Source organism: Amblyraja radiata, chromosome 21 (assembly GCF_010909765.2).
Source record: "Amblyraja radiata isolate CabotCenter1 chromosome 21, sAmbRad1.1.pri, whole genome shotgun sequence".
In the NCBI taxonomy this organism is placed as follows: Eukaryota; Metazoa; Chordata; class Chondrichthyes; order Rajiformes; family Rajidae; genus Amblyraja; species Amblyraja radiata.
In genome coordinates, this window is record NC_045976.1 from 7,407,180 (window position 1) to 7,432,627 (window position 25,448).

Genomic DNA, 25,448 nt, shown 5'->3' on the forward strand with positions numbered 1-25,448 from the left:
CCCTAATTTTGCCCACTAATTTCCTATGTGGGACCGTATCAAATGCTTTCTGAAAGTCCAGGTACACTACATCCACTGGCTCTCCCTTGTCCATTTTCCTAGTTACATCCTCAAAAAATTCCAAAAGATTAGTCAAGCATGATTTCCCCTTCGTAAATTCATGCTGACACGGGCCGATCCTATTATCCAAATGTGCCGCTATTTCATCTTTTATGATTGACTCCAGCATCTTTCCCACCACTGATGTCAGGTTAACTGGTCTATAATTCCCTGTTTTCTCGCTCCTGCCTTTCTTAAAAAGTGGGATAACATTAGCTACCCACCAATCCACAGGAACTGATCCTGAATCTGTAGAACATTGGAAAATTATCACCAATGCGTCCACGATTTCTAGAGCCACTTCCTTAAGTACCCTGGGATGCAGACCATCAGGCCCTGGGGATTTATCAGCCTTCAGTCCCATCAGTCGACCCAACACCATTTCCTGCCTAATGTGGATTTCCTTCAGTTCCTCCGTCACCCTAGATCCTCTGGCCACTAGTACATCAGGAAGATTGTTTGTGTCCTCCTTAGTGAAGACAGATCGAAAGTACCTGTTCAACTTGTCTGCCATCTCCTTGCTCCCCATAATAAATTCACCCTTTTCAGTCTTCAAGGGTCCAACTTTGGTCTGAACTAATTTTTTCCTCTTCACATACCTCAAGAAGCTTTTACTATCCTCCTTTATATTCTTGGCTAGCTTATCTTTGTACCTCATCTTTTCTCCCCATATTGCCTTTTTAGTTATCTTCTGTTGCTCTTTAAACATTACCCAACCCTTTTGCTTCACGCTCATCTTTGCTATGTTGTACTTCTTTTCTTTTATTTTATACTATCCTTGACTTCCTTTGTCAGCAACGGTCACCCCTTACTCCCCTTGGAATCTTTCTTCCTCTTTGGAATGAACTGATCCTGCACCTTATTATTATTCTTATTCCCCCAAATACCTGCCATTGTTGTTCCACTGTCATCCCTGCTAGGGTATCTTTCCAGTCAACTTTGACCCGGGTTCGATCCTGACCTCGGGTGCTGTCTGTGTGTGTGGAGCTTGCATGTTCTCCCTGTGACCGCGTGGGTTTTCTCCAGGTGCTCCGGTTACCTCCCAAATCCCAAAGACGTGCAGATTTGTCGGCCGAATGTGCAGGGAGTGGAGCGAAAGTGGGATAACATAGAGCTAGTGGTGAACGGGTGATCGATGGTCGGCATGGACTCAGTGGGCCGAAGAGCCTGTTTCCATGCTGTATCTCTAAACTAAACTAATGTAACTAAGTAACCTATCGTGACTATTCTGCTACTTGTGAAAGTTCTATTGCTTGTGGATGTCACAGAGGCTGAGAATAAGATTTTATATTCTTTAAATCATAGACTGATCAATCATTCGAAAATACTGATGGATAAAGAAGAGAAACTCTGCATGAAAATTCTTCAAACCCTGAGAGAGATGCTCAAAAGGGAAGACAACTTTGGGGAAAACGTGAGTTTGGATAGTTTGTTGGCATTGGAAGCTGTGTGTTTACTTGCTATGAACTTATCTGCCACTAGTGGGCGGTGTTTATCACAGACCTAGACTCAAAGTGCTGCAGTAACTCAGAGAGTGACTCTGAAGTCTGAAGAAGGGTCTCAACCCGAAACGCCACCCATTCCTTCTCTCCAGAGACGCTGCCTGTCCCACTGTGCGAGTTCATTCCAAGAGCTCTCCCGAGTTTAAAAAAAATCAAACTCGTGGTAAGCACAGAGAATGAACGTAGCGGGTACGTCGGAGCTCGGGGACGTCTCTTAGAGGCTCGTACCGCTAACGGCAGGTACTCGGGAAGACTCGCTAATGACAGGTATGCACAGGAAGACTCGTGAAGATTTTTCAACACTTTGAAAAATGTTCACGAGAGCCCCGAATACCGACGAGTGACCATTACCGTAAATCTCCGAGTTCGAATCAGGGCAAACTCTGGAGAACTCTTGGAATGAACTCGTACCGTGGGACAGGGGTTTTAGCATAACTTCACCCGAGACACCAACCCAGGTACACTGGCCTTCATCAGTCAGGATATTGAGTAGAGAAGTTGCCCCGTTATGTTACAATTGTATAAGATGTTGGTGAGGTCGCATCTGGGGCACTCACAGGGCTGACATGCAAACTCCACACAGACAGCACCCGGGGTTAGATTTGAACTCGGGTCTCTCGCGCTGTGAGGCCGTGGCAGAGAGGGGAGGGTTTACATGTATTTCAGTAGTTTAGCATGCGGGTGCTCCGGTTTCCTCCCACATCCCAAGGATGGGTGGGTTAGCAGGTCATATGTAGGAAGGAACTGCAGATGCTGGTTTAAACCAAAGATAGGCACAAAATGCTGGGGTAACTCAGCGGGACAGGCAGAATCTCCGGAGAGATGGAATGGATGATGTTTCTGGTCGAAGCTCCTCTTCGGACCTTGGAATGTTGCGTTCAGTTTTGCTGTTGGAAGGATGTCAGGAAGCTGGAAAATGCGCAGAGAAGATTTACGAGGATGTTGCCAGGACTTGACGACCTGAGCTGTAGAGGGAGAGGTTGAACAGGCCGGGACTCTATTCCCAGGAGCGCAGGAGGCTGAGGGATCTTATGGAAATGTAGAAAACGGTGAGGTGACTAGTTAGGGTGAATACTCAGTCTTTTAGCAAGTGTAGGGGGATCAAGAACCAGAGGACATCCAGTAGGTTTAAGGTGTGAGGGCAAAGATTTAATAGGAACCTGAGAGGCAACTTTTTCACCCAGAGGGTGGTGGGTTTATGGAACGAGCTGCCTGGGGAGGTAGTTGAGGCTGGGGCTATGACAGCATAGAAAAAGTGGGATAACATAGAACTAGTGTGAACAGGTGAATGATGGTTGTCATGGACCCGGTGAGCCAAAGGATCACTAAACTAAACGATGCGAGAACCTGTCTCCAAGAAGCCTCTTTGAACAGCCTCGTCAACTGTAAACAACCAGCAGTAATAGGTTTTGAATTTAAAAAGACAGCTTTTTGCAGTCAGAGTGAGGCCACATGCAAATTGGAGGAACAGCACCTCATATTTCCCTTGGGCAGCTTATAACCCAGCGGTATGAACATTATTTCTCTAATTTAAAAGTAACTCCTGCATTCCCTCCCCTCCCCTCTCTGCCCCCTTCTCCATTCCCAGCCATCCTACTAGTTCCACTGTTCGCCTCCTTATATCCATGTTGCTCTCACACCTTCCCCAGCCAACAATGGGCCATTGTGGGCTCCACCCATCTGTTGCCAGCCCTGTTTGGTTCTGGCCTTCCTCCACACTTCTGTCTTTCAATCTGAAGAAGGGTCTCGTCCCGATACGTCATCTATTCCTTTCCTCCAGAGATGCTGACTGACCCGCTGAGTTACTCCTGCACTTTGTGTCTATCTTCAGCAAAACAATGTACTTCCATCCCTTATCTTGACATGGATAGGTTTTTGGAGTACTAAGGGAATCGAGGGCTTAACGGTTAGTGCAGGAAAGTGGCACTGACGTGAAAGGTGAAGAGGGAGAGGAGAGGGGAGGGACCACTATCCTACTCTAGGGACATTTTTTTACATTTACACCAAAGCCAATTAACTTACAAACCTGTACGTCTTTGGAGTGTGGGAGGAAACCGAAGATCTCGGAGAAAACCCACGTAGGTCACGGGGAGAACGTACAAACTCCGTACAGACAGCGCCCGTGGTCGGGATGGAACCCGGGTCTCTGGCGTTGTGCGGCAGCAACTCTACCGCTGCACCACCGTGTTAGTAAACTCTGCAATTCTCCTGTATGGAATTCAGGTCGGTGTTTGCTGAATTGTGTTATCTCTGTGTCTAATCAGCGGTGGCGATGTGCTTAATGGCTGAGTAGCCATCGGGTTCCATCTGCTCCATCCACAGAGCTTCACGTGGTATGGCATGTACAGTTACTGCTGACTTGACTTCATGCGTGACCAATGGGTTTATGCATGGTTTAGACTCACAAGCCCGAACAAGCCGCCCACGGTCACTCAGCCAATCTATTCCGCACACATCAGCACTCTCTGATGTTTGCTCTTTGCGATGCGGTAATCTTGCTAATGTCTTCATGGCTGATCTTCCACACCGCTCCACCCCCTCCATGTGCCACTGGTGATTAATGTGCTTCTAGACGGCCCGGAGGTCATCTCACGATGGTCTCTCTCAGCGGCAGAGGGGCTGGAGAGCAGAGTTGTAGCATAGAGTCATGGAGTGATACAGCCGTGGAAACAGGCCCATCGGCCCAACCTGCCCACAACGACCAACATGTCCCATCGACACTAGTGCCACCTACTGGCTCGAGGGCCAAATGGCCTATTCCTGCACCTATTTTCTGTTTCTATGCTTGACTATATATGGCAATAAAACTCGACCACTTGATTTTGAAGCATTCATGCATGGTGGAAGTATGATGTAGTCATAGGGTGATACAGTGTGAAAACAGGCCCTTTGGCGCAACTTGCCCATACGCGCCAACATGTCACAGCTACACTACCTGCTTTTGGTCCATATCCCTCCAAACCTGTCCGATCCATGTACCTGTCTAACTGTTTCTTAAACATTGCAATAGTCCCAGCCTCAACTGCCTCCTCTGGCAGTTCATTCCATACACCCACCACCCTTTGTGTGAAGAGTTACCCCGCAGATTCCTATTAAATCGTCCCCTCTTCACCGTGAACCTATCTTCTTCTTTCATGTCCATCTTGTTACAAATGTTGACCTCGCTGCCATTGCCCGTCCTGAAAAGGACGCAAGCTTCTGGCGACAATCAGCGGGAGCCATCACTTGTTACAATAGATGATGGTGGTAGCAGAATTAGCCGGGATACTTCCAGTTTCCAGCCCTGCGACGTGGACGCTTCTGCTATGGGGCCACCTTAAACTTATGTCCTCTGGGCTTCGATTCCCCTACTCTGGGCAAGAGACTCTGTGCGTCTACCCGATCTATTCCTCTCATGATTTTGTACACCTCTGTAAGATCAGAAGGGAAATTTCTGCATTCGCCCAGCGACCACAGTTTTTCACGTTATTCCCTTTATCATGTATCTGTACACTGTGGACGGCTCGATTGTAATCATGTATTGTCTTTCCGCTGACTGGTTAGCATGCAACAAAAAAGTTTTTCACTGTACCTCGGTACACGTGACAATAAACTAAACTCAAAGGGAGCTCGTGACTGGAGAGATTTCAGCTGGTTCTAGTTCAGCCGGCGCATGGAGCTCTCTGCTGTGTGATAACACAAGATTAATAGAAGGGGAAAATGAGGCAGAGCTCTTTGCCAAACACGTGAAGTATTTTAGTTTCACACCTGTAAAGCACGTGTTATTGTGGCGCTGGCGCCCGTTGTTTGGGACGGGTGCATCCATCTTGACGCCTGGCAGGAGCCTGCAGTGTTGGATAGGCCACGGTGGTGCAGCGGTAGAGTCGCTGCCTTACAGCGCCAGAGACCATGGTTCCCATCCTGACCATGGGTGCTGTCTGTACGTCGTTTGCACGTTCTCCCCGTGACCTGCGTCCCTTGGGTGTGTGGGGTAGTGCTCGTGAGCGGGGATCGCTGGTCGGTGCGGACTCGGTGGGCCGAAGGACCTGTTTCCACGCTGTATCCTTGAACTAAACTAAACCACTATGTCAGTGCCTCTCTGCAGGCTAACTCCACACAACTCATGCCTGTAGCTGCACGGCACCGTCGACCTTCAGTGGTCAACCCAAGAATCTGAGAGTGACTCAGAAGGCCAGCATCTACTGCCTTTCCTTAATATTCCTGATTGAGAGAGCTGCCAGACACGTCAAGAGTCGAGAGTGACTCCGAACTCAGAAGAAGGGTCTCGACCAGAAACGTCACCTATTCCTTCTCTCCAGCGATGCTGTCTGACCCGCTGAGTTATAGCCCTGTCCCATGGTACGAGTTCATTCCAAGAGCTCTCCCTAGTTTAAAAAAAAATCAAACTCGTGGTAAGCACGGAGAATGCACGTAGCGGGTACGTCGGAGCTCGGGGACGTCTCTTATCGGCCCGTAACGCTAACGGCAGGTACTCGGGAAGACTCGCTAATGGCAGATAAGCTCGGGAAGACTCGTGAAGATTTTTCAACATGATGAAAAATGTCCACGAGAGCCCCGAGTACCGACGCATGGCTATTACCGTAAATCTCAGAGATCGAATCAGGGCAAACTCGGGAAAACTCTTGGAATGAACTCGTACCGTGGGACAGGGGTTTTACTCCAGCATTTTGCTTTGCTCTTTGGTGTAAACCAGCATCGGCAGTTCCTTCCTACACAAGAAGTCCAGAACAAGGGGTCACAGTTTAAGGATAAGGGGGAAATCTTTTAGGACCGAGATGAGGAAAACATTTTCCACACAGAGAGTGGTGAATCTCTGGAATTCTCTGCCACAGAAGGTAGTCGAGGCCAGTTCATTGGCTATATTTAAGAGGGTTAGATGTGGCCCTTGTGGCTAAAGGGATCAGGGGGTATGGAGAGAAGGCAGGTACAGGATACTGAGTTGGATGATCAGCCATGATCATATTGAATGGCGGTGCAGGCTCGAAGGGCCAAATGGCCTCTACTCCTGCACCTATTGTCTATGTTTCTATGTAAGAGTCTAGAGTGTTTAATCATCATGTGTACTAAAACGGTACAATGAAATTCTTAACAGATATGTCGTCATTGATTAGCTGTGAATGTCAATGGTTGGAAATTGGATGCCATCCTCTGTTGAAAGAGATACCATGAAGGAAGAGCAGAGAGCTTCCTCGATTAACATGACCATTAACCCTGTGCTTGCCCATCCCCTCAGTGTTCTTCATGGACTCATGGTTGTAAATCGTTGCTAACATTCGATAATCTTACTCCATTGCCAGTAAAGAATGATTGATCCCTGCGTTTCCTACAACCACTGATCGCTGCAAAACACTTGAGTTTAGTTTATTGTCACGTGTACTGAGGTCCAGTGAGAAAGCTTGTGTTGCATGCTAACCAGCCAGCAGAACCGTCCACAGTAAACAGGTAGGTGATAACGTGAATAAGGTTCAGTGCAAGATAAAGTCCAGCAGAGTCCGATCACAGGTAGTCCGAGGGTCTCCAGTGGGGGAGTTCGATTATATTCTCCTCTGCTGTCTCTCCCAGATGAGGATGAGGAGCGTGGTGTCACGGAGATGACCCTGGAGCTGGTTATTTTCGGTCCGGCCATGTGTAATGACAAATACACATAGGTTAAAGGGCCTGATTCTGGGAAACTCACGCAGTAACAGGGATAACATGCGAACTGCATGATTCCATGACCCTTCCCGTGACTTCACTGTTTAAAGTCATTCGTAGTAAAGGACAAATTATCAGAAAATAATGAATATCCACACATTCCAGGCGATGCATTTACTGAAACAAAAATGCCTCATATCTCCGGTGCAGAATGGAAAATCAGTCTGACAGTCGGCCTGGAGCTGATTGGATTGATATTTCATGCTTCATATTGCCAGTGGAAATACTAATTGCCAGCACAGCACCACGTATAAAAACAGAGGTGACGGAACAGGAGCACTGGCGTTGTACCACCGATTGTCTGTATTTTGTGCTCTTGCTCGATAAAAGGAACAAATTGTAAAAATCTTACCAGAGAATATTGGGCAGCTCAGGCCTCCACTCTCATTTCAGTCTGAACTGAAACACAGCCGATTAACTGAATGATGGGAGGAAACCGGAGCACCCGGAGGAAACTCACGCAGTAACAGGGATAACATGCGAACTCCACACAGACAGCACCCGAAGTTAGGTTCAAACTCGCGTCTCTCGCGCTGTGAGGGACTTGCAGAGAGGGGAGGGTTTACATGCATTCCAGTATTTTAGCATGCGGGTGCTCCGGTTTCCTCCCACATCCCAAGGCGGGTGGGTCAGTAGATTAAGTGCAGGAAGGAAGTGCAGATGCTGGTTTAAATTGAAGATAGACACAAAATGCTGGAGTAACTGGAGAGAAGGAATGGGGGGACGTTTCAGGACGAGGCCCTTCTTCAGACTGATGTCAGGGGAGCCTTGGTTAGTAATTGGCATTGCTGTTAATCTACTCCAAACCACATGTCTAGTTGTCATTGTTTCATTTACCGATACATTTAACAAGCTCTTTCTCATCTGATTTTTGTTTAAAGGGCACAGTATTGAGGAAGATTCTCCTGAATCGCTACTTTGGGAATATCCGCAGCATATACAAAGCGGATGGACACGTCGGTACCATCAATGCCCCTTTGGCTGCGGGGGGCTTCTCTAAGTCACCACAAACCGGAGGTAAATGTCTTTCTGTCTCCCTCGCCACTGACTCTCAGTCTGAAGAAGGTGTCTCGACCCGAAACGTCACCCATCCCTTCTCTCCAGAGATGCTTCTGCAGTTGTATAGGGCTCTGGTGAGACCACATCTGGAGTATTGGGTACAGTTTTGGTCTCCTAATTTGAGGAAGGACATCCTTGTGATTGAGGCAGTGCAGCGGAGGTTCACGAGATTGATCCCTGGGATGGCGGGACTGTCATATGAGGAAAGATTGAAAAGACTTGGCTTGTATTCACTGGAGTTTAGAAGGATGAGGGGGGGGATCTTATAGAAACATATAAAATTATAAAAGGACTGGACAGGCTAGATGCAGGAAAATGTTCCCAATATTAGGCGAGTCCAGAACCAGGGGCCAAAGTCTTAGAATAAAGGGGAGGTGATTTGAGACTGAGGTGAGAAAAAACTTTTTCACCCAGAGAGTTGTGAATTTGTGGAATTCCCTGCCACAGAGGGCAGTGGAGGCCAAGTCACTGGATGGATTTACTCCAGCATTTTGTGTCTTCTAGGCGCAGATTGACAGATTCGTGATTAGTAATGTGCTTCAGGGGTTATGGGGCAGACTGCAGGAGAATGGGGTTGAAAGATAAAGATTGATCAGCTATGATAGAATGGCGGAGTAGACTTGATGGCCAGAATGACCAAATCCTGCTCCTTTAACTTATGAACTTATGAATCATCTTCAGCACAGCAAGTAGTAACCAGTTGAGTGTCTCAAATATTGTTGCGGATGCCTTGACTGTTTACTATTTATATTTATGATTTTGATAGAGGAATTTTGTATAATTAGTTCAGTTCAGAGATGCAGTGTGGAAACAGGCCCTTCAGCCCACCAAGTCCATGCTGACAGACAATCACCCACTCACACTTTTTTTCTGTTATACCACTTCCTACATACTAGTGACAATTTTACAGAGGGCTAATTAACCTGCGAATATATACGTCTTTATAGACAATAGACAATAGGTGCAGGAGTAGGCCATTTGGCCCTTCGAGCCAGCACCGCCATTCAATGTGATCATGGCTGATCATCCACAATTAGTACCCCGTTCCTGCCTTCTCCCCATATCCCCTGACTCCGCTATCTTTAAGAGCTCTGTCTAGCTCTCTCTTGAAAGTATCCAGAGAACCGGCCTCCACCACCCTCTGAGGCAGAGAATTCCACAGACTCACAACTCTCTGTGTGAAAATGTTTGCCCTCATCTCCGTTCTAAACGGCTTACCCCTTATTCTTAAACTGTGGCCCCTGGTTCTGGACTCTCCCAGCATCGGGAACATGTCGGACTGTGAGTGGAAAGGAAACCCACACGGTCACAGGGAGAACGTGCAAACTCCACACAAACAGCAGCCAAGGTCAGGATTGAACCTGGGTCTCTGGAGCTGTGAATATAAGCAGCTCCACTAGCTGTGCCATTCGGTTCCCTACCCCCTAGGATGGCTGGTTGACCCTGGTGGGCCAAAGGGCCTGCTTCCTTGATAAAGTCCAAAGTGTATTCAGTTGGGGATGGGTCCAGGAGATGTGTGAATCAATTGTGATTGATGAATGTCTGAAGAAGGGTCTCGGCCCGAAACGTTGTTTCCTTCGCTCCATAAATGCTGCCGCACCCGCTGAGTTTCTCCAGCATTTCTGTCTACCTTCGATTTTCTAGCATCTGCAGTTCCTTCTTAAACACGATGTGCGGATCAATTGTGTTTTCATGTCCACTCCATCAAGTAATGGAACAAAGATCAGCCTCATTCTCCTCCTATGTATTACGGGTCAGGCAGCTTCTGTATTCAGGCTCATGATGCTCCAACTGACCTAAACAGTCGACCTGTTCTTTGTCTGAAGGGGCACTGATGCTGCCTGACCCGCTGAGTTCCTCCGGCAGTTTGTTTTATGTCCGTCAGAAGGAGTATGCGTACCCGCACTAAAATATATCATTGATTTGGATGAGGGAATGAAAAGCTTTGTGGCCAAGTTTGCAGATGATACGAAGATTGGTGGAGGGGCAGGTTGTGTAGCGAAACCAGGGGGTCTGCAGACGGGCTTGGACAGGTTGGGAGAGTGGGCAGAGAATTGGTAGAAGGAATATAGTGTAGCAAAGTGTGGAGTCATGCAGTTTGGTCACAGGAACAAAGGCTTGGACTTCTAAATCTAATTTTCTCAATTCTCTACATTTCTAAATGTGAAAGATAGATCAGCCATGGTTGAATGTAGACTTGATGGGCCGATTTACCCAATTGCAAGAAATCAGGACCTTAAGGGTAGCAGTGGGGCGGAGAATTAAGCAAGCAGGCTGAAGCCAAGCAGAAACAGGAGTCCAGAAGCCACTCTGAACGCTTAGGACAACGTCACCCGAGAGACAGTGGCAGCACGGTGGTGCAGCGGTAGAGTTGCTGCCTTACAGCACCAGAGACCCAGGTTCCATCCTGACTATGGGTGCTGCCTGTGTGGAGTTTGTACGTTCTCCCCGTGACCTGCGTGGGATATTGCCCAGATCTTCGGTTTTCTCCCACACTCCAAAGATGTGCAGGTTCGTAGGTTAATTGGCCTGGTATAAATGTAAATTATCCCTAGTGTGTGTAGGGTAGTGTTAATGTGCGGGGATCACTGGTCAACGCGGACTCGGTGGGCTGAATAGCCTGTATCTCTAAACTAAACTAAACGCCATCCGAGGTCTTTATTGGTCTTTATCATTCAGGGTGTTGAGTATAGAGGTCGGCACGTCATGTCACAGGTAAAAGCTGAAACGTTTGTCTTTCTCCGAACAGGCAGTTCCTCCTCAGATTCGGACAAGTGCGGCATCTCTGTCTTCGAGATTCAATGTCACCTGGACAGGGAAGGGGCGTCGGAACTGGTCACGGACCTCATCACCAACACCAAGAACAGCAGGATCTTCGAGGAGAGCATCGCGCTGGGCATCGCCCTGCTGGAGGGCGGCAACACGCAGACTCAGGCAAGTCACGGGCCGGAGGAAGGACCTCGCCCTTCAGACAGCCCCTCGGGCCCTCTTCTAATCACTTTCTTCTAACCTTTTCAACATTGCAGAACTCCTTTCACCGCCAGCTGAACGAGCTGAAGAAGTCCGAGAAGTTCTTCAAAGTCTTCTACGATCGCATGCAGGTGGCCCAGCAGGAGATAAGGGCCACGGTGACAGTCAACACCAACGATCTGAGCAGTAAGAAGGAAGATGACCACGACCTTGTGCCACCCGTTCAAAGGAAGAAAGGTAAATACCAATCAGCTGTTTGATTCAGTTCAAGATTCAAGAGAGTTTATTGTCATGTGTCCCTGTATAGGACAATGAAATTCTTGCTTTGCTTCAGCACAACAGAACATAGTAGGCATGACTACAGAACAGATCAGTGTGTCCATATACCATTATATAAATATATACACACATGAATAAATAAACTGATAAAGTGCAAATAAACAGATAATGGGCTATTAATGTTCAGAGTTTTGCCCGAGCCAAGTTTAATAGCCTGATGGCTGTGGGGAAGTAGCTATTCCTGAACCTGGACGTTGCAGTCTTCAGGCTCCTGTACCTCAGTGTTCTCGGACCAGGAAAGATCTTCAGAGATATGCACGCCCAGGAATTTGAAGCTCTTGACCCTTTCAACCATCGACCCGTTGTCACGTGTACCGAGGTACAGTGAAAAGCTTTTTGCTGCGTGCTAGCCAGTCAGCTTCCTCTTCTTATTGAGTCCACACACAAGATTAGAAGTTGTTCCGCCAGAGTTGATCACATTTCTCAGCATCTGCATACAATGGTGTCTGTCTTGTCGCTTCTTGTGCTTCTTGTGCGTGGTGGTGGTAACAGGGCCGTGACGTGAACACTCTTTCCTTGACCCCAACTAGTCAGCAGGAAGACCTTACATGATTACAATTGAGCCAATTACAGTGGATAGATACAAGTTCAAGTTCAAGTTACATTTATTGTCACATACACCAGTTGGTGCAGTGAATTTGAGTTACCATACAGCCACACAAATATAATAAACACAATACGATAGAGTTTAACATGAACATCCCCCCACAGCGGAATCAACGTTTCCCACTGTGAGAGAAGGCAATAAAGTTCAGTCATCTTCCTCTTTGTTCACCCGTGGTCGGGGCCTTTGAGCCCTCCGCAGTCGCCACTACGGCGGCCCGATGTTCGGCCCTCTCGCCGGGATGATCGAAACTCCAGCGTTGGAATGGAGGAACACTCTCAGCGGCTTGGAGCTTCCGAATCGGCTGCTTCCTACTGGAGACCGTGGCTCCTGAAGTCCACAGGCCGAGCTGGGCGGAGCTCCAGCACTGGCAATTCTCTGCGAAAGATCCCAGGCCTCCGCGATGTTAAAGTCAGCGCCGCCCGCGGCTGGAAGCTCCGCAGACCACAGCTCCACGGTGTGAAAGACGGCAGGCCCAGCACTCCGGAGCTCCAACACGGTGATCCCCGGTGAGGCATCGCCCGCTCCGTGATGGAATCCAGTGCTGCGCCGCTGCTGAAGCTCTGGCCCGTCTCTGGTAGGAAAGGCTGCGCCAATCCAGATGGTAGGCCCCGAGGAGAGGCGAAGATGCGACTCGGAGAAATGACGCATCCTCGACCAGGAAGTGACAGAGGGCGGTGGAGGCCGGTTTTCTAGATGCTTTTAAGAGAGAGCTAGATAGGGCTCTTAAAGATAACGAAGTCAAGGGATATGGGGAGAAGACAGTGACTGATTGGAGTTGATCAGCCATAGATACATAGATACATAGAAAATAGGTGCAGGAGTAGGCCATTCGGCCCTTCGAGACTGCACCGCCATTCGATATGATCATGGCTGATCATCCAACTCAGTATCCTGTACCTGCCTTCTCTCCATACCCCCTGATCCCTTTAGACACAAGGGCCACATTTAACTCCCTCTTAAATATAGCCAATGAACTGGCCTCAACTACCTTCTGTGGCAGAGAGTTCCAGAGATTCACCACTCTCTGTGTGAAAAATGCTTTTCACATCTCGGTATTAAAGGATTTCCCCTCTATCCTTAAGCTGTGACCCCTTGTCCTGGACTTCCACCAACATCGGGAACAATCTTCCTGCATCTAGCCTGCATCTAGCCTAGCCCTTAAGAATTTAGTAAGTTTCTATAAGATCCCCCCTCAATCTCCTAAATTCTAGCGAGTATAAGCCGAGTCTATCCAGTCTTTCTTCATATGAAAGTCCTGACATCCCAGGAATCAGTCTGGTGAACCTTCTCTGCACTCCCTCTATGGCAATAATGTCCTTCCTCAGATTTGGAGACCAAAACTGTACGCAATACTCCAGGTGTGGTCTCACCAAGACCCTGTACAACTGCAGTAGAACCTCCCTGCTCCTATACTCAAATCCTTTTGCTATGAAAGCTAACATACCATTCGCTTTCTTCACTGCCTGCTGCACCTGCATGCCTACTTTCAATGACTGGTGTACCATGACACCCAGGTCTCGTTGCATCTCCCCTTTTTCTAATCGGCCACCATTTAGATAATAGTCTGCTTTCCTGTTTTTGCCACCAAAGTGGATAACCTCACATTTATCCACATTATACTGCATCTGCCATGCATTTGCCCACTCACCCAGCCTATCCAAGTCACCTTGCAGTCTCCTAGCATCCTCCTCACAGCTAACACTGCCCCCCAGCTTAGTGTCATCCGCAAACTTGGAGATGTTGCCTTCAATTCCCTCATCCAGATCATTAATATATATTGTAAATAGCTGGGGTCCCAGCACTGAGCCTTGCGGTACCCCACTAGTCACTGCCTGCCATTGTGAAAAGGACCCATTTACTCCTACTCTTTGCCGTTTACTCCTCTCTTCAATGATCACATTGAATGGCGGTGCTGGCTGGAAGGGTCGAATGACCTACTCCTGCACCTATTGTCTATTGTCTATTGACTGAAGGAGCCCAACGCGAAACATTGCCTATCCATATTGTTAGTTTAGTTTTGTGATTCAGCAAGGAAACAGGGCCTTCAACACCGACCAGCGATCCCCATACACTAGGACTAGATGTTGCTCTGACCCACCAACTAGATCAACCCTTGGAGTTGGACAGCCCTTCCCAGAAAATCCAATTGGAGTTGTGGATGTAGCCCAGTCCATCACACAGACCAGACCCCCCACCAATGACTCCATCTACACCTCACGTTGCCTCCGGAGAGCATCCCACACAATCAGATACTTGTCCCACCACCTTTTTCTCCCCGCTCCCATCCAGTAGAAGGTTCAAAAGCGTCCAAGCGCTCACCACCAGACTCAGGGACGGCTTCTTCCCCTCTGATATCAGGCTTGTGAACAGTTTAGTTTAGTTTAGTGATATAGCACAGAAACAGGCCCTTCAGCATACTGAGTCCGCGCCCACCAGGGACGGAGATGCAACTTTTCCCGTATCGTATCCACGTCCGCACTGCGGCCTGACATCGAGGAGCTCGCGGTCCCTTTGCTGGGGATTGACTTTGGGAGCTCCAACTGCGGGAGCCTGCGGACCTAATATCGTGGCGTACACGGTCCCTTGGTTAGGGATCAACTTCGGGAGCTTCAACCGCCCCAATCGTGGGAGCTCCGACCGCCCCGACACGGGAGCTTCGATCTCCCGTTGCGGGAGGGTTCGACTGTCCCGACTGCGGATGGTTCGCTACCCCAACCGCGGGAGACAAGGAGGGAAAAAGATAATACGTGATTGCCCTCCATCCCAGCGCTGTGGTGGATGTTTATGTTAATTTTTATGTTATTGCTGCTTTTTTGGTATGACTGTATGGCAAATCAAATTCCTTATATATTTTTACATACTTGGCTAATATATTAATTACAATTACAATGACCATGTACACTAACACTATCCAGCACACTAGGGACAATTTACAATTTTACCAAAGCCAATTGACCTACAACCCTGTGCGTCTTTGGAGTTGGGGAGGAAACCAGAGCACCCGGAGAAAACCCACACGGTCACAGGGAGAACGAACAAACTGTGTACAGACTGCACCTGTAGACAGGATTGAACCTGGGTCTCTGGCGCTGTAAGGCAGCGACTGTACCACTGTGCCATCGTTACACCATCCTTCCATAAGCTCGGGTATTGTCTGACTCAACTCCATCCCAACTGAATCCATGCCCTTGGATTTGGACATCCCTCCCCAGCAAGTCATAAGGTCACAAGGAATAGGAGTAGAATTAGGCCCGTTCGGCCCATCAAGTCTACTCCGCCATTCACTCATGGCTGATCCATTTCTCCCTCCAGAAATAGACTCACAACACTCTGCGTGAAAAGGAAACTTTTTCACACATAGTTGTGAGTCTGTGGAATTCTCTGCCTCAGAGGGCGGTGGAGGCTGGTTCTCTGGATACTTTCAAGAGAGAGCTAGATAGGGCTCTTGAAGATAGCAGAGTCAGGGGATATGGGGAGAAGGCAGGAACAGGGTACTGATTGTGGATGATCAGCCATGATCACATTGAATGGCGGTGCTGGCTCGAAAGGCCAAATGGCCTACTGTCTATTTTCTATTGTCCTAACTCCATTCTCCTGCCATTTCACCATAACCCCCGACACCCGTACTACTCAAGAATCTATCTATCTCTGCCTTAAAGTCCAAGTCTGATTGATAGTTCCTGCTGCCTAGGTTACTGGAAGCATATGGCGGTGTACAAGGGTGATTGTGTTTTGTTTCCACAGCGCGCGACCCAGCTGTGCTCATACAGGAGGGGGTGAAGGGACAGTTGGCGGAGGCCTCTACCGCCACCTGCAAAGCCTACTACATGTACAGGAGGGAGATGGACCCCGAGTCCGACCTCATCCCGGTGGGGAACGAGTGCGTGGGCCTGGAGGACAAGTCCGGGGACGAGGACGTGATGAGCCCTCTGATCACCATCATGGAGCCCATCCTACGCTTCCTCCAGCTGCTGTGTGAGAACCACAACCTGGAGCTTCAGGTGAGGAAGGAACTGCAGACGAAGGTAGACACAAAATGCCGGAGTAACTCAGCGGGACAGGCAGCATCTCTGGAGAGAAGGAAGGTGTGATGTATCGGGTCGAGACCCTCCTTCAGACCCCGAAACGTCACCCATTGCTTCTCTCCAGAGATGCTTCAGGTGAGGATGTGGGCTTACACGGGAGAACGTGGACAATCAACAGGACAGTAGGTCCAGCACGGGCCGAGTGGCCTTTTAGTTTACTTTGGAGACACAGTACAGTTACAGTTTAGTTTATTGTCATGTGTACCACGCCGACCAGTGATCACCCTGAATCATAGAGTCTTACAGCATGGAAACAGGCCCTTCGGCCTAACTTGCCCATGGTGACAAACATGTCCCATCTACACTGTCCCATCTACATCTTCTAACACTGGTCGATACATGTACATGTCCAAATGATTTTTAGACTTAAGACTTTAGATATACAGTGCAGAAACAGGCCCTTCGCAACACCGACCCCACACTGACCATCGATCACCCCATACACTCGCATTATACTACACTCTAGGGACAATTTACAATTTTCAACAAAACTAAATACCCTACAAACATGTGCCGTCTTTGGAGTGTGGGAAGAAACCAGAGCTCCCGGAGAAAAACCCACCCAGGTCATGGGGAGAACGTACAAACTCCGTACAGACAGCACCCGTAGTCAGGATCAAATCCGGGTCCCTGGCGCTGTAAGGAAGCAACTACCACTGCGCCATCGTGTCGCCATGTAAAAGGATATGGTTGGATCTCCTGGTTTTGAGTTGAATCTTCCGTTGTATATCATCCATCTTAGAAACATAGAAACATAGAAAATAGGTGCAGGAGTAGGCCATTCGGCCCTTCGAGCCTGCACCGCCATTCAATATGATCATGGCTGATCATCCAACTCAGTATCCCGTACCTGCCTTCTCTCCATACCCCCTGATCCCTTTAGCCACAAGGGCCACATCTAACTCCCTCTTAAATATAGCCAATTAACTGGCCTCAACTACCCTCTGTGGCAGAGAGTTCCAGAGATTCACCACTCTCAGTGTGAAAAAAGTTTTTCTCATCTCGGTTTTAAAGGATTTCCCCCTTATCCTTAAGCTGTGACCCCTTGTTCTGGACTTCCCCAACATCGGGAACAATCTTCCTGCATCTAGCCTGTCCAACCCCTTAACAATTTTGTAAGTTTCTATAAGATCCCCTCTCAATCTCCTAAATTCTAGAGAGTATAAACCAAGTCTATCCAGTCTTTCTTCATAAGACAGTCCTGACATCCCAGGAATCAGTCTGGTGAACCTTCTCTGCACTCCTTCTATGGCAATAATGTCCTTCCTCAGATTTGGAGACCAAAACTGTACGCAATACTCCAGGTGTGGTCTCACCAAGACCCTGTACAACTGCAGTAGAACCTCCCTGCTCCTATACTCAAATCCTTTTGCTATGAAAGCTAACATACCATTCGCTTTCTTCACTGCCTGCTGCACCTGCATGCCCACTTTCAATGACTGGTGTACCATGACACCCAGGTCTCGCTGCATCTCCCCTTTTCCTAATCGGCCACCATTTAGATAATAGTCTGCTTTCCTGTTTTTGCCACCAAAATGGATAACCTCACATTTATCCACATTATACTGCATCTGCCAAACAATTGCCCACTCACCCAGCCTATCCAAGTCACCTTGCAGTCTCCTAGCATCCTCCTCACAGCTAACACTGCCCCCCAGCTTAGTGTCATCCGCAAACGTGGAGATATTGCCTTCAATTCCCTCATCCAGATCATTAATATATATTGTAAATAGCTGGGGTCCCAGCACTGAGCCTTGCGGTACCCCACTAGTCACTGCCCGCCATTGTGAAAAGGACCCGTTTACTCCTACTTTTTGCTTCCTGTTTGCCAGCCAGTTCTCTATCCACATCAATACTGAACCCCCAATGCCGTGTGCTTTAAGTTTGTAAACTAATCTCTTATGTGGGACCTTGTCGAAAGCCTTCTGGAAGTCCAGATACACCACATCCACTGGTTCTTCCCTATCCACGCTACTAGTTACATTCTCATGCTGTTCATCTGATAGGTGGGAGACACAGCGGGGACTATTCTTGGATCGACTCCATCATTTGTGGTTGACCACCCGAATCACAACACTAGCACCAGCCCGAAATAAGTGCTGATTAACGTACGGTAGATGTGTTTGTAAAACATGCACAAATTAGCAGCAAATTAGGTATTGTGTAAATCTCCAGGCCAGTTGGCTTATTTCGTTTTTAGTTTTATGTTAGTTTAGTTTTTATGTTAGTTTAGCACGGAATCAGGACCTTTGACCCATCGAGTCCACACTGACCAGCGATCCCCGCACATTAAAGGGCCTGTCCCACTGGACGAGGTAATTCAAGAGTTCTCCCGAGTTTTACCCTGATTCGAACTCGTAGAATGTCCGTAGCGGGTCCGTAGGAGTTTGTGGATGTCTCGTAGCGGCTCGTACAAGTAAAAAGTAAGAATTTCTTTCATCACGAGTATTTTTTTACTCATGGACATTATTCACAGCGTTGAAAAAATGTCACGGGTTTGCTGGATTTCCCGAGTACCTACCGTTACTCGTACGAGCCGCTACGTGACATTCACGAACTCCTACGGACCCGCTACGGACATTCTCCGAAAATCTCGGGAGAATTCTTGAATTACCTCATACAGTGGGACAGGCCCTCAACGCTATCCTACACACACACACACACACACACACACACACACACTAGGGACAATTTACAATTATACCAAGCCAATGGCCTGGAGATCCCGGAGAAACCCCACGGGGAGAACGTACAAACTATGCACAGACAGCAACCATAGTCAGGATTGAACCTGGGGGTCACTGGCGCTGTGAGGCAGCAACTCTGCCGCTGCGCTACCGATGATTTTAAGTGCTGGTTTCATTTGAAAGATGTGTCTGGTTTTTCACTTCCCAACGTTTTTCCTGTGTTGCAGAACTTCCTCCGGCACCAGAACAACAAGACCAACTACAACCTGGTGTGTGAGACGCTACAGTTCATGGACTGTATCTGCGGCAGCACCACGGGCGGGCTCGGCCTGTTGGGGTTGTACATCAACCCAAAAAACGTCTCCCTCGTCAACCAGACCCTCGAGACGCTGACTGAATATTGCCAGGGGCCTTGTCACGAGAACCAGGTAAGTCTCCAGCACAAGTGGATCATGTCCATGAAGAGCCACAGAGCGCTGGAGTAGCTCAGTGGGACAGGCAGCTTCTCTGGAGAGAAAGGATGGGCGACATTTCAGGTCGAGACCCTTCTGCAGGCTGAATGTAGAGACGGGGTTGGGGGGGGGGGGGGGGGGGGGGGACCTGGAGGTAAGAAAGGGGTCAGAACAAATCGGGGCCCTCAACTGATGACCAAGGAAGGGTGGAGCCCACAATGGTCCATTGTTGGCTGAGGAAGAGGTGATAACGAAGGGATACAAGGATGCGAACAGTGGAACTGGTAGGATGACAAGGGGAGTGGGGGGTGGGGAAAGTGAGGGAATAAAAGGGTTACTTGAAATGAGATAAATCCACGTTCATACCGCTGGGGTGCAAGCTGCCCAAGTGAAATACGAGGTGCTGTTCCTCCAATTTGCGTGCGACCTCACTCTGACAATGGAGGAGGCCCAGGGCAGAAAGGTCAGTGTGGGAATGGGAAGGGGGGTTAAAATGTTTGGCAACTGGGTAGGCCAAGGTGGACTGAGTGGAAGTGTTCAGCGATGTCCATGTAGGGTTTGTGACGTTGGTTTTGGAACAACCTCGAGAAATTGCAGAGAGTTGTGAATGAAGCCCTGTCTGTCACACAGACCAGACCTCCCACCGTTGACTCCATCTACACTTCACGCTGTCATGGAAAATCAAAGACTCGTCCCACACCGGTCATTCCTTCTTCTCCCCACTCCTGTCCGACACAAGGTACAGAAGCTTGAATACGCGCACCACCAGACTCAAGGACAGCTTCTTCCCCTCTGTTATCAGGCTTCTGAACGGTCCTTCCATAAGCTAGGGCACTGCCCGATTCACCTCTACCCCATTGCGGACATTGGACTTTGTCTCTGGAACTGATGCTCTACAATGCTGAGAACTGTATTCTGCACTCTGTATCTTCCCCTTTGCTCTATCCGTTGTACTTGAGTTTGACAATTGTAATTATGTATGGTATGTCTGATCAGTTTGGATAGCTCATGAACCATAAGGTCATAAGGAATAGGAGGAGAATTAGGCCATTCGGCCCATCAAGTCTACTTGGCCATTCAATCGTGGCTGATCTGTCACCACCTCCTAACCGAAGATCTCGGAAAAACCCACGCAGGTCGTGGGGAGAACGTAAAACTCCGTACAGGCAGCACCCGTAGTCGGAATCGAACCCGGGTCTCTGGCGCTGCATTCGCTGTAAGGCAGCAACTCTACTGCTGCACCACCGTTACCGCCCAATTTGATTGAGTTTTTTGAAGACGGTTCACGAGGGTAAGGCGGTAGACTTGGTCTGTACGGACTCGACCCGAAACGTCACCAATTCCTTCGCTCCAGAGATGCTGCCTCACCCGCTGAGTTTCTCCAGCATTTTTATCGACCAACAATACTTTATTGTCACATGTACCGGGGCACGGTGAAACGTTTTGCATACAATGCACACGGAATGCGAAGAGCGGCCATGTATAGGAGTCACGCAAGGATTCACTCTGTCTGCAATTCTCTTGTTCACAGACCTGCATCACCACCCACGAGTGTAACGGCATTGATATCATCATCGCACTGATCCTCAACGAAATTAACCCTCTCAGCAAGTATCACATGGATCTGGTCCTGAAACTAAAGGTAATAAAGTCTGTTCCTGTGCACCGAAGCTTTTGTTTTTTTTAAGTGTCATTGTCTCAATTTGATTCACAATTCCTTGCATGTAGTAGAAATAAAATTACATTTAATTGCTGTCTATACATCTCATCAGTTGTTGTAGCTCCCTATTTCTCAATTGTCAATATTAAATATAGATAGTCATAGAGTCTACCAGCGTGGAAACAGGCCCTTCGGCCCATCTTGCCCACACTGGCCACATGTCCAGTCTACATTAGTCCCACCTGCCTTCGTGTGGCCTCTTCCTTGGCCCCCTTCGGTCATGGCTGACCATGGGAGTCTCCAGGGTGCTATTCCCTATATGGAGGACGCCTGTGCGTGACTTTGTGTAACGTGGGGAGACTGGTGCACAGACAGACACCCCACGGTCCTTGACAGATCTGGGTCAGGATCCAGTGGCATGGAGTCCAAGACGACAGGAGACCCTTTTCTGCTGCAGCCTTCATCCGCCTTCCCAGCCGTTGTGACGCTCCACTAAGGTCAGCCATCAACCTCCGCCTGTTCCACCGTTGAGGTCTTGGTTGAATTGCTCTTTGTCAGGGACCTCCCCCTCGACCTTCCTGCCATGGGTGGCCCTACCAGGAGCATAGCTCCAGACGGCATCGCTCTCAGGATCTCAGGACCACACAAGCTTCTCCACCACAACAAGGTGACAATCCACAGAGAAGGCCTATCTTGGATAGATTAAATATAAATATAGATTAACTATTATCAAGGACGAGTCTCCTCCTTAGTCACTCTCTCTTCTCCCCTCTCCTATCATGCAAGAGATACAGAAGTGTGATAACATTCACCATAAGATTCAGGGACAGTTTCTTCCCGGCTGTAATCAAGCAACTGAAAGTGAACATGCAGGTACAGCAGGCAGTGAAGAAAGCAAACGGCATGTTGGCCTTCATAGCGAGAGGATTTGAATATAGGAGCAAGGAGGTCCTACTGCAGTTGTATAGGGCCCTGGTGAGACCGCACCTGGGGTATTGTGTGCAGTTTTGGTCTCCTAGTTTGAGGAAGGACATTCTTGCTATTGAGGGAGTGCAGCTTAGTTTCACCAGATTAATTCCCGGGATGGCGGGACTGAAAATGGATGAAAGTATGGATCGACTGAGCTTGTATTCACTGGAATTCAGAAGGATGAGATGTGATCTTATAGAAACATATAAAATTCTTAAGGGATTAGACAGGCTAGTTGCAGGAAAAATGTTCCCGATGTTGGAGTCCAGAACCAGGGGCCACAGTTGAAGAATAAGTGGTAGGCCATTAAAGATTGAGATGAGGAAAAACCTTTTCACCCAGAGTGTTGTGAATCTGTGGAATTCTCTGCCACATAAAACAGTGGAGGCCAATTCACTGGATGTTTTCAAGAGTTGGATATAGCACTTAGGGCTAAGGGAATCAAGGGATATGGGGAGAAAGCCAGAACGGGATACTGATTTTGGATGATCAGCCATGATCATATTGAATGGCGGTGTTGGCTCGAAGGGCCGAATGGCCTATTCCTGCACCTATTTTCTATGTTTCTCACTGAATCATCCTAGCACAACTAGAGAGCGGTCCTGACCTCCCATCTACCTCACTGGAGACCCTAAGACATGACAGTTACAAAATGAAGAACTCACTGACTTCATTAGCTTTACTGTTTAAGAAGGAACTGCAGATGCTGGAAAATCGAAGGTACACAAAAATGCTTGAGAAACTCAGCGGGTGAGGCAGCATCTATGGAGCGAAGGAGATAGGCGACGTTTCGGGTCGAGACCCTTCTTCAGACTTGTCGCATATTTCCTTTGCTCCATAGATGCTGCCTCACCCGCTGAGTTTCTCCAACATTTTTGTCATTAACTTTACTACTCATTTCCATCCTGTACTCAAATTCACTTGGACCATCTCCGACATCTCCCTACTGTTTCTTGATCTCACCATCTCCATCACAGGAGACAGACTATCAACTGACATCTATTATAAACCCACTGACTCCCATAGCTATCTTGACTACATTTCTTCCCACCCTGCTTCATGTAAGGACTCTATCCCTTACTCCCAATTCCTCCGTCCACGCCACATCTGCGCCTAAGATGAAGTGTTCCATACCAGGACATTACAGATATCCTCATTCTTTAGGGGACGGGGGTTCCCCTCTTCCATCATAGACGAGGCCCTCACTAGGGTCTCCTCGAAATCCCGCAGCTCAACTCTTGCTCCCCCTCCCCCATTCGTAACAAGGACAAAGTCCCCCCTTGTCCCCACTTTCACCCCATCAGCCGTCGCATACAACATTTTCGCCACCTCCCAAGGGATCTCCCACTGGCCACATCTTCCCATCTCCACCCCTTTCTGCTTTCCGCAGAGACTGTTCCTTCCGCTACTCTCTGGTCAACTCGTCCCTTCCCACCCAAACCACCCCCTCCCCAGGTACTTTCCCCTGCAACCACAGGAGATGCAACACCTGTCCCTTTACCTCCCTCCTCGACTCCATCCAATGACCCCAACAGTCTTTTCAGGTGAGGCAGAGGTTCACTTGCACCTCCTCCAATCTCATCTACTGTATCTGCTGTTCCAGGTGTGGACTCCTGTATATCAGCGAGACCAAGCGCAGGCTCGGCGATCGTTTCGCTGAACACCTCCGCTCAGTCTGATCTCCCGGTTGCTCAGCACTTTAACTCCCCCTCCCATTCCCAATCTGACCTTCCTGTCCTGGGCCTCCTCCATTGTCAGAGTGAGGCCCAGCACAAATTGGAGGAACAGCACCTCATATTTCGCTTGGGCAGCTTACACCCCAACGGTATGAACATTGACTTCTCTAACTTCAAGTAACCATTGTTTTCCCTCTCTCTCCATCCCCTCGCCTTTCCCAGTTGTCCAACCAGTCTTACTGTCTCCGACTACATTTTATTTCTGTTTGCTTTGTTGTTACCTTCTCCCAACTAGCAATGATCTATTCTACATTCTCCTTGATCCACATTTCCTTTGCCCTGTTTTCACACCTTACACATCCTTATTTATCTATCTCTCTCCCCCACTCCACGTCAGCCTGAAGAAGGGTCTCGACCCGGAACATCACCCATTCCTCTCTCCAGAGATGCTGCCTGTCCCGCTGAGTTATTCCAGCAATTTGTGTCTAACTATCTTTAATTGGACAATACTAGACTTTACCTTGCACTAAACATTATTCCCTTCAGTCTTAGATCAGTCTGAAGAAGGGTCTCGACCCGAAGCGTCACCTACTCCTTTTCTCCATAGATGCTGCCTCACCCGCTGAGTTTCTCCAGCATTTTTGGTCTACTTCCCTTTATCATGTATCTGTACACTGTGTTAGTACTCTACAAGCTTTTCACTGTACCTCAGTACACGTGACCATAAAGGAAACTAAACTAGCTAGGTATTTGGATGGATGGATAGATAGATAAATATACAGACACATACATAGAAGGATACATACAGATACTGTATATATATAGATAGATGCCAACATAGATAAATGCATACAGATATACATAAATAGATAATACAGCACGGAAACATTCCCTTCGGCCCATAGAGACCACACTGAACATCTGCTCACTTAGCTTAGACATCTTGGACAATTTACAGCTGCCAACAGACCTCCTGACCCACACATCTTTTATTTGGGGCGTGGGAGGAAACTGGAGCACCCCGGAGGAAACCGACGTGGTCACGGAGAACGTGCAAACTCCACACAAAGAGCACCTGGGTTGAGGATGGAACCTGGGTCACTGGAGCTGTGAGGCAGTGGCTCTTCCAGTGTGTTCTAGGCACCCACCAGCCTCTGTGTAAAAATGGATACCCATACGCCTATCCAACGGTCATTGAATTGCCACTAACGTGTCTACCTCCGCCACCACCCCTGGCAGTGGGTCCCAGCCACTCAACTGGACTTGCCCTGCACATCAAAGCTGTGTCCTCCAGTCTTTGATATTACCGAACACAGACACAAAGTGCTGGAGTAACTCAGAGGATCTGCCAGCATAGGTGACGTTTCGGGTCAGGGGCCTTCCTTAGACTAAAACAGGACATTGTCATTATATGGAGAAACAAGGAACTGCAGACGCTGGTTTAAAAAAAGGGTCCCGGCCTAAAACGTCAACTATCCACGTTAGTTTAGTTTAGAGATATAGCGTGGAAACAAACCCTTCGGCCCACCTGGTCCGCACCGACCAGCGATCCCCGCATATTAACACTGCCCTACACACACTGGGGACAATTTTACTTTTATATATAACAATAAAATTACAAACAACCTGTACGCCTTTGGAGTGTGGGA

At 48.4% G+C, this 25,448-nt stretch overlaps 1 protein-coding gene across 1 annotated transcript in view; it reads left to right on the top strand.

Annotated features, from left to right (window-relative positions):
• Nucleotides 1–25,448, top strand: part of itpr2 (inositol 1,4,5-trisphosphate receptor type 2) — a 230,001-nt gene that overhangs the window by 165,018 nt on the left and 39,535 nt on the right. Inside the window, exons 36-42 of the mRNA XM_033039327.1 lie at nt 1,405–1,513; nt 8,177–8,312; nt 11,104–11,288; nt 11,381–11,561; nt 16,015–16,271; nt 19,270–19,470; nt 21,026–21,136. Of these exons, the coding sequence (XP_032895218.1) occupies nt 1,405–1,513; nt 8,177–8,312; nt 11,104–11,288; nt 11,381–11,561; nt 16,015–16,271; nt 19,270–19,470; nt 21,026–21,136 (1,180 nt within the window). The remainder of the gene's footprint in view (nt 1–1,404; nt 1,514–8,176; nt 8,313–11,103; nt 11,289–11,380; nt 11,562–16,014; nt 16,272–19,269; nt 19,471–21,025; nt 21,137–25,448) is intronic.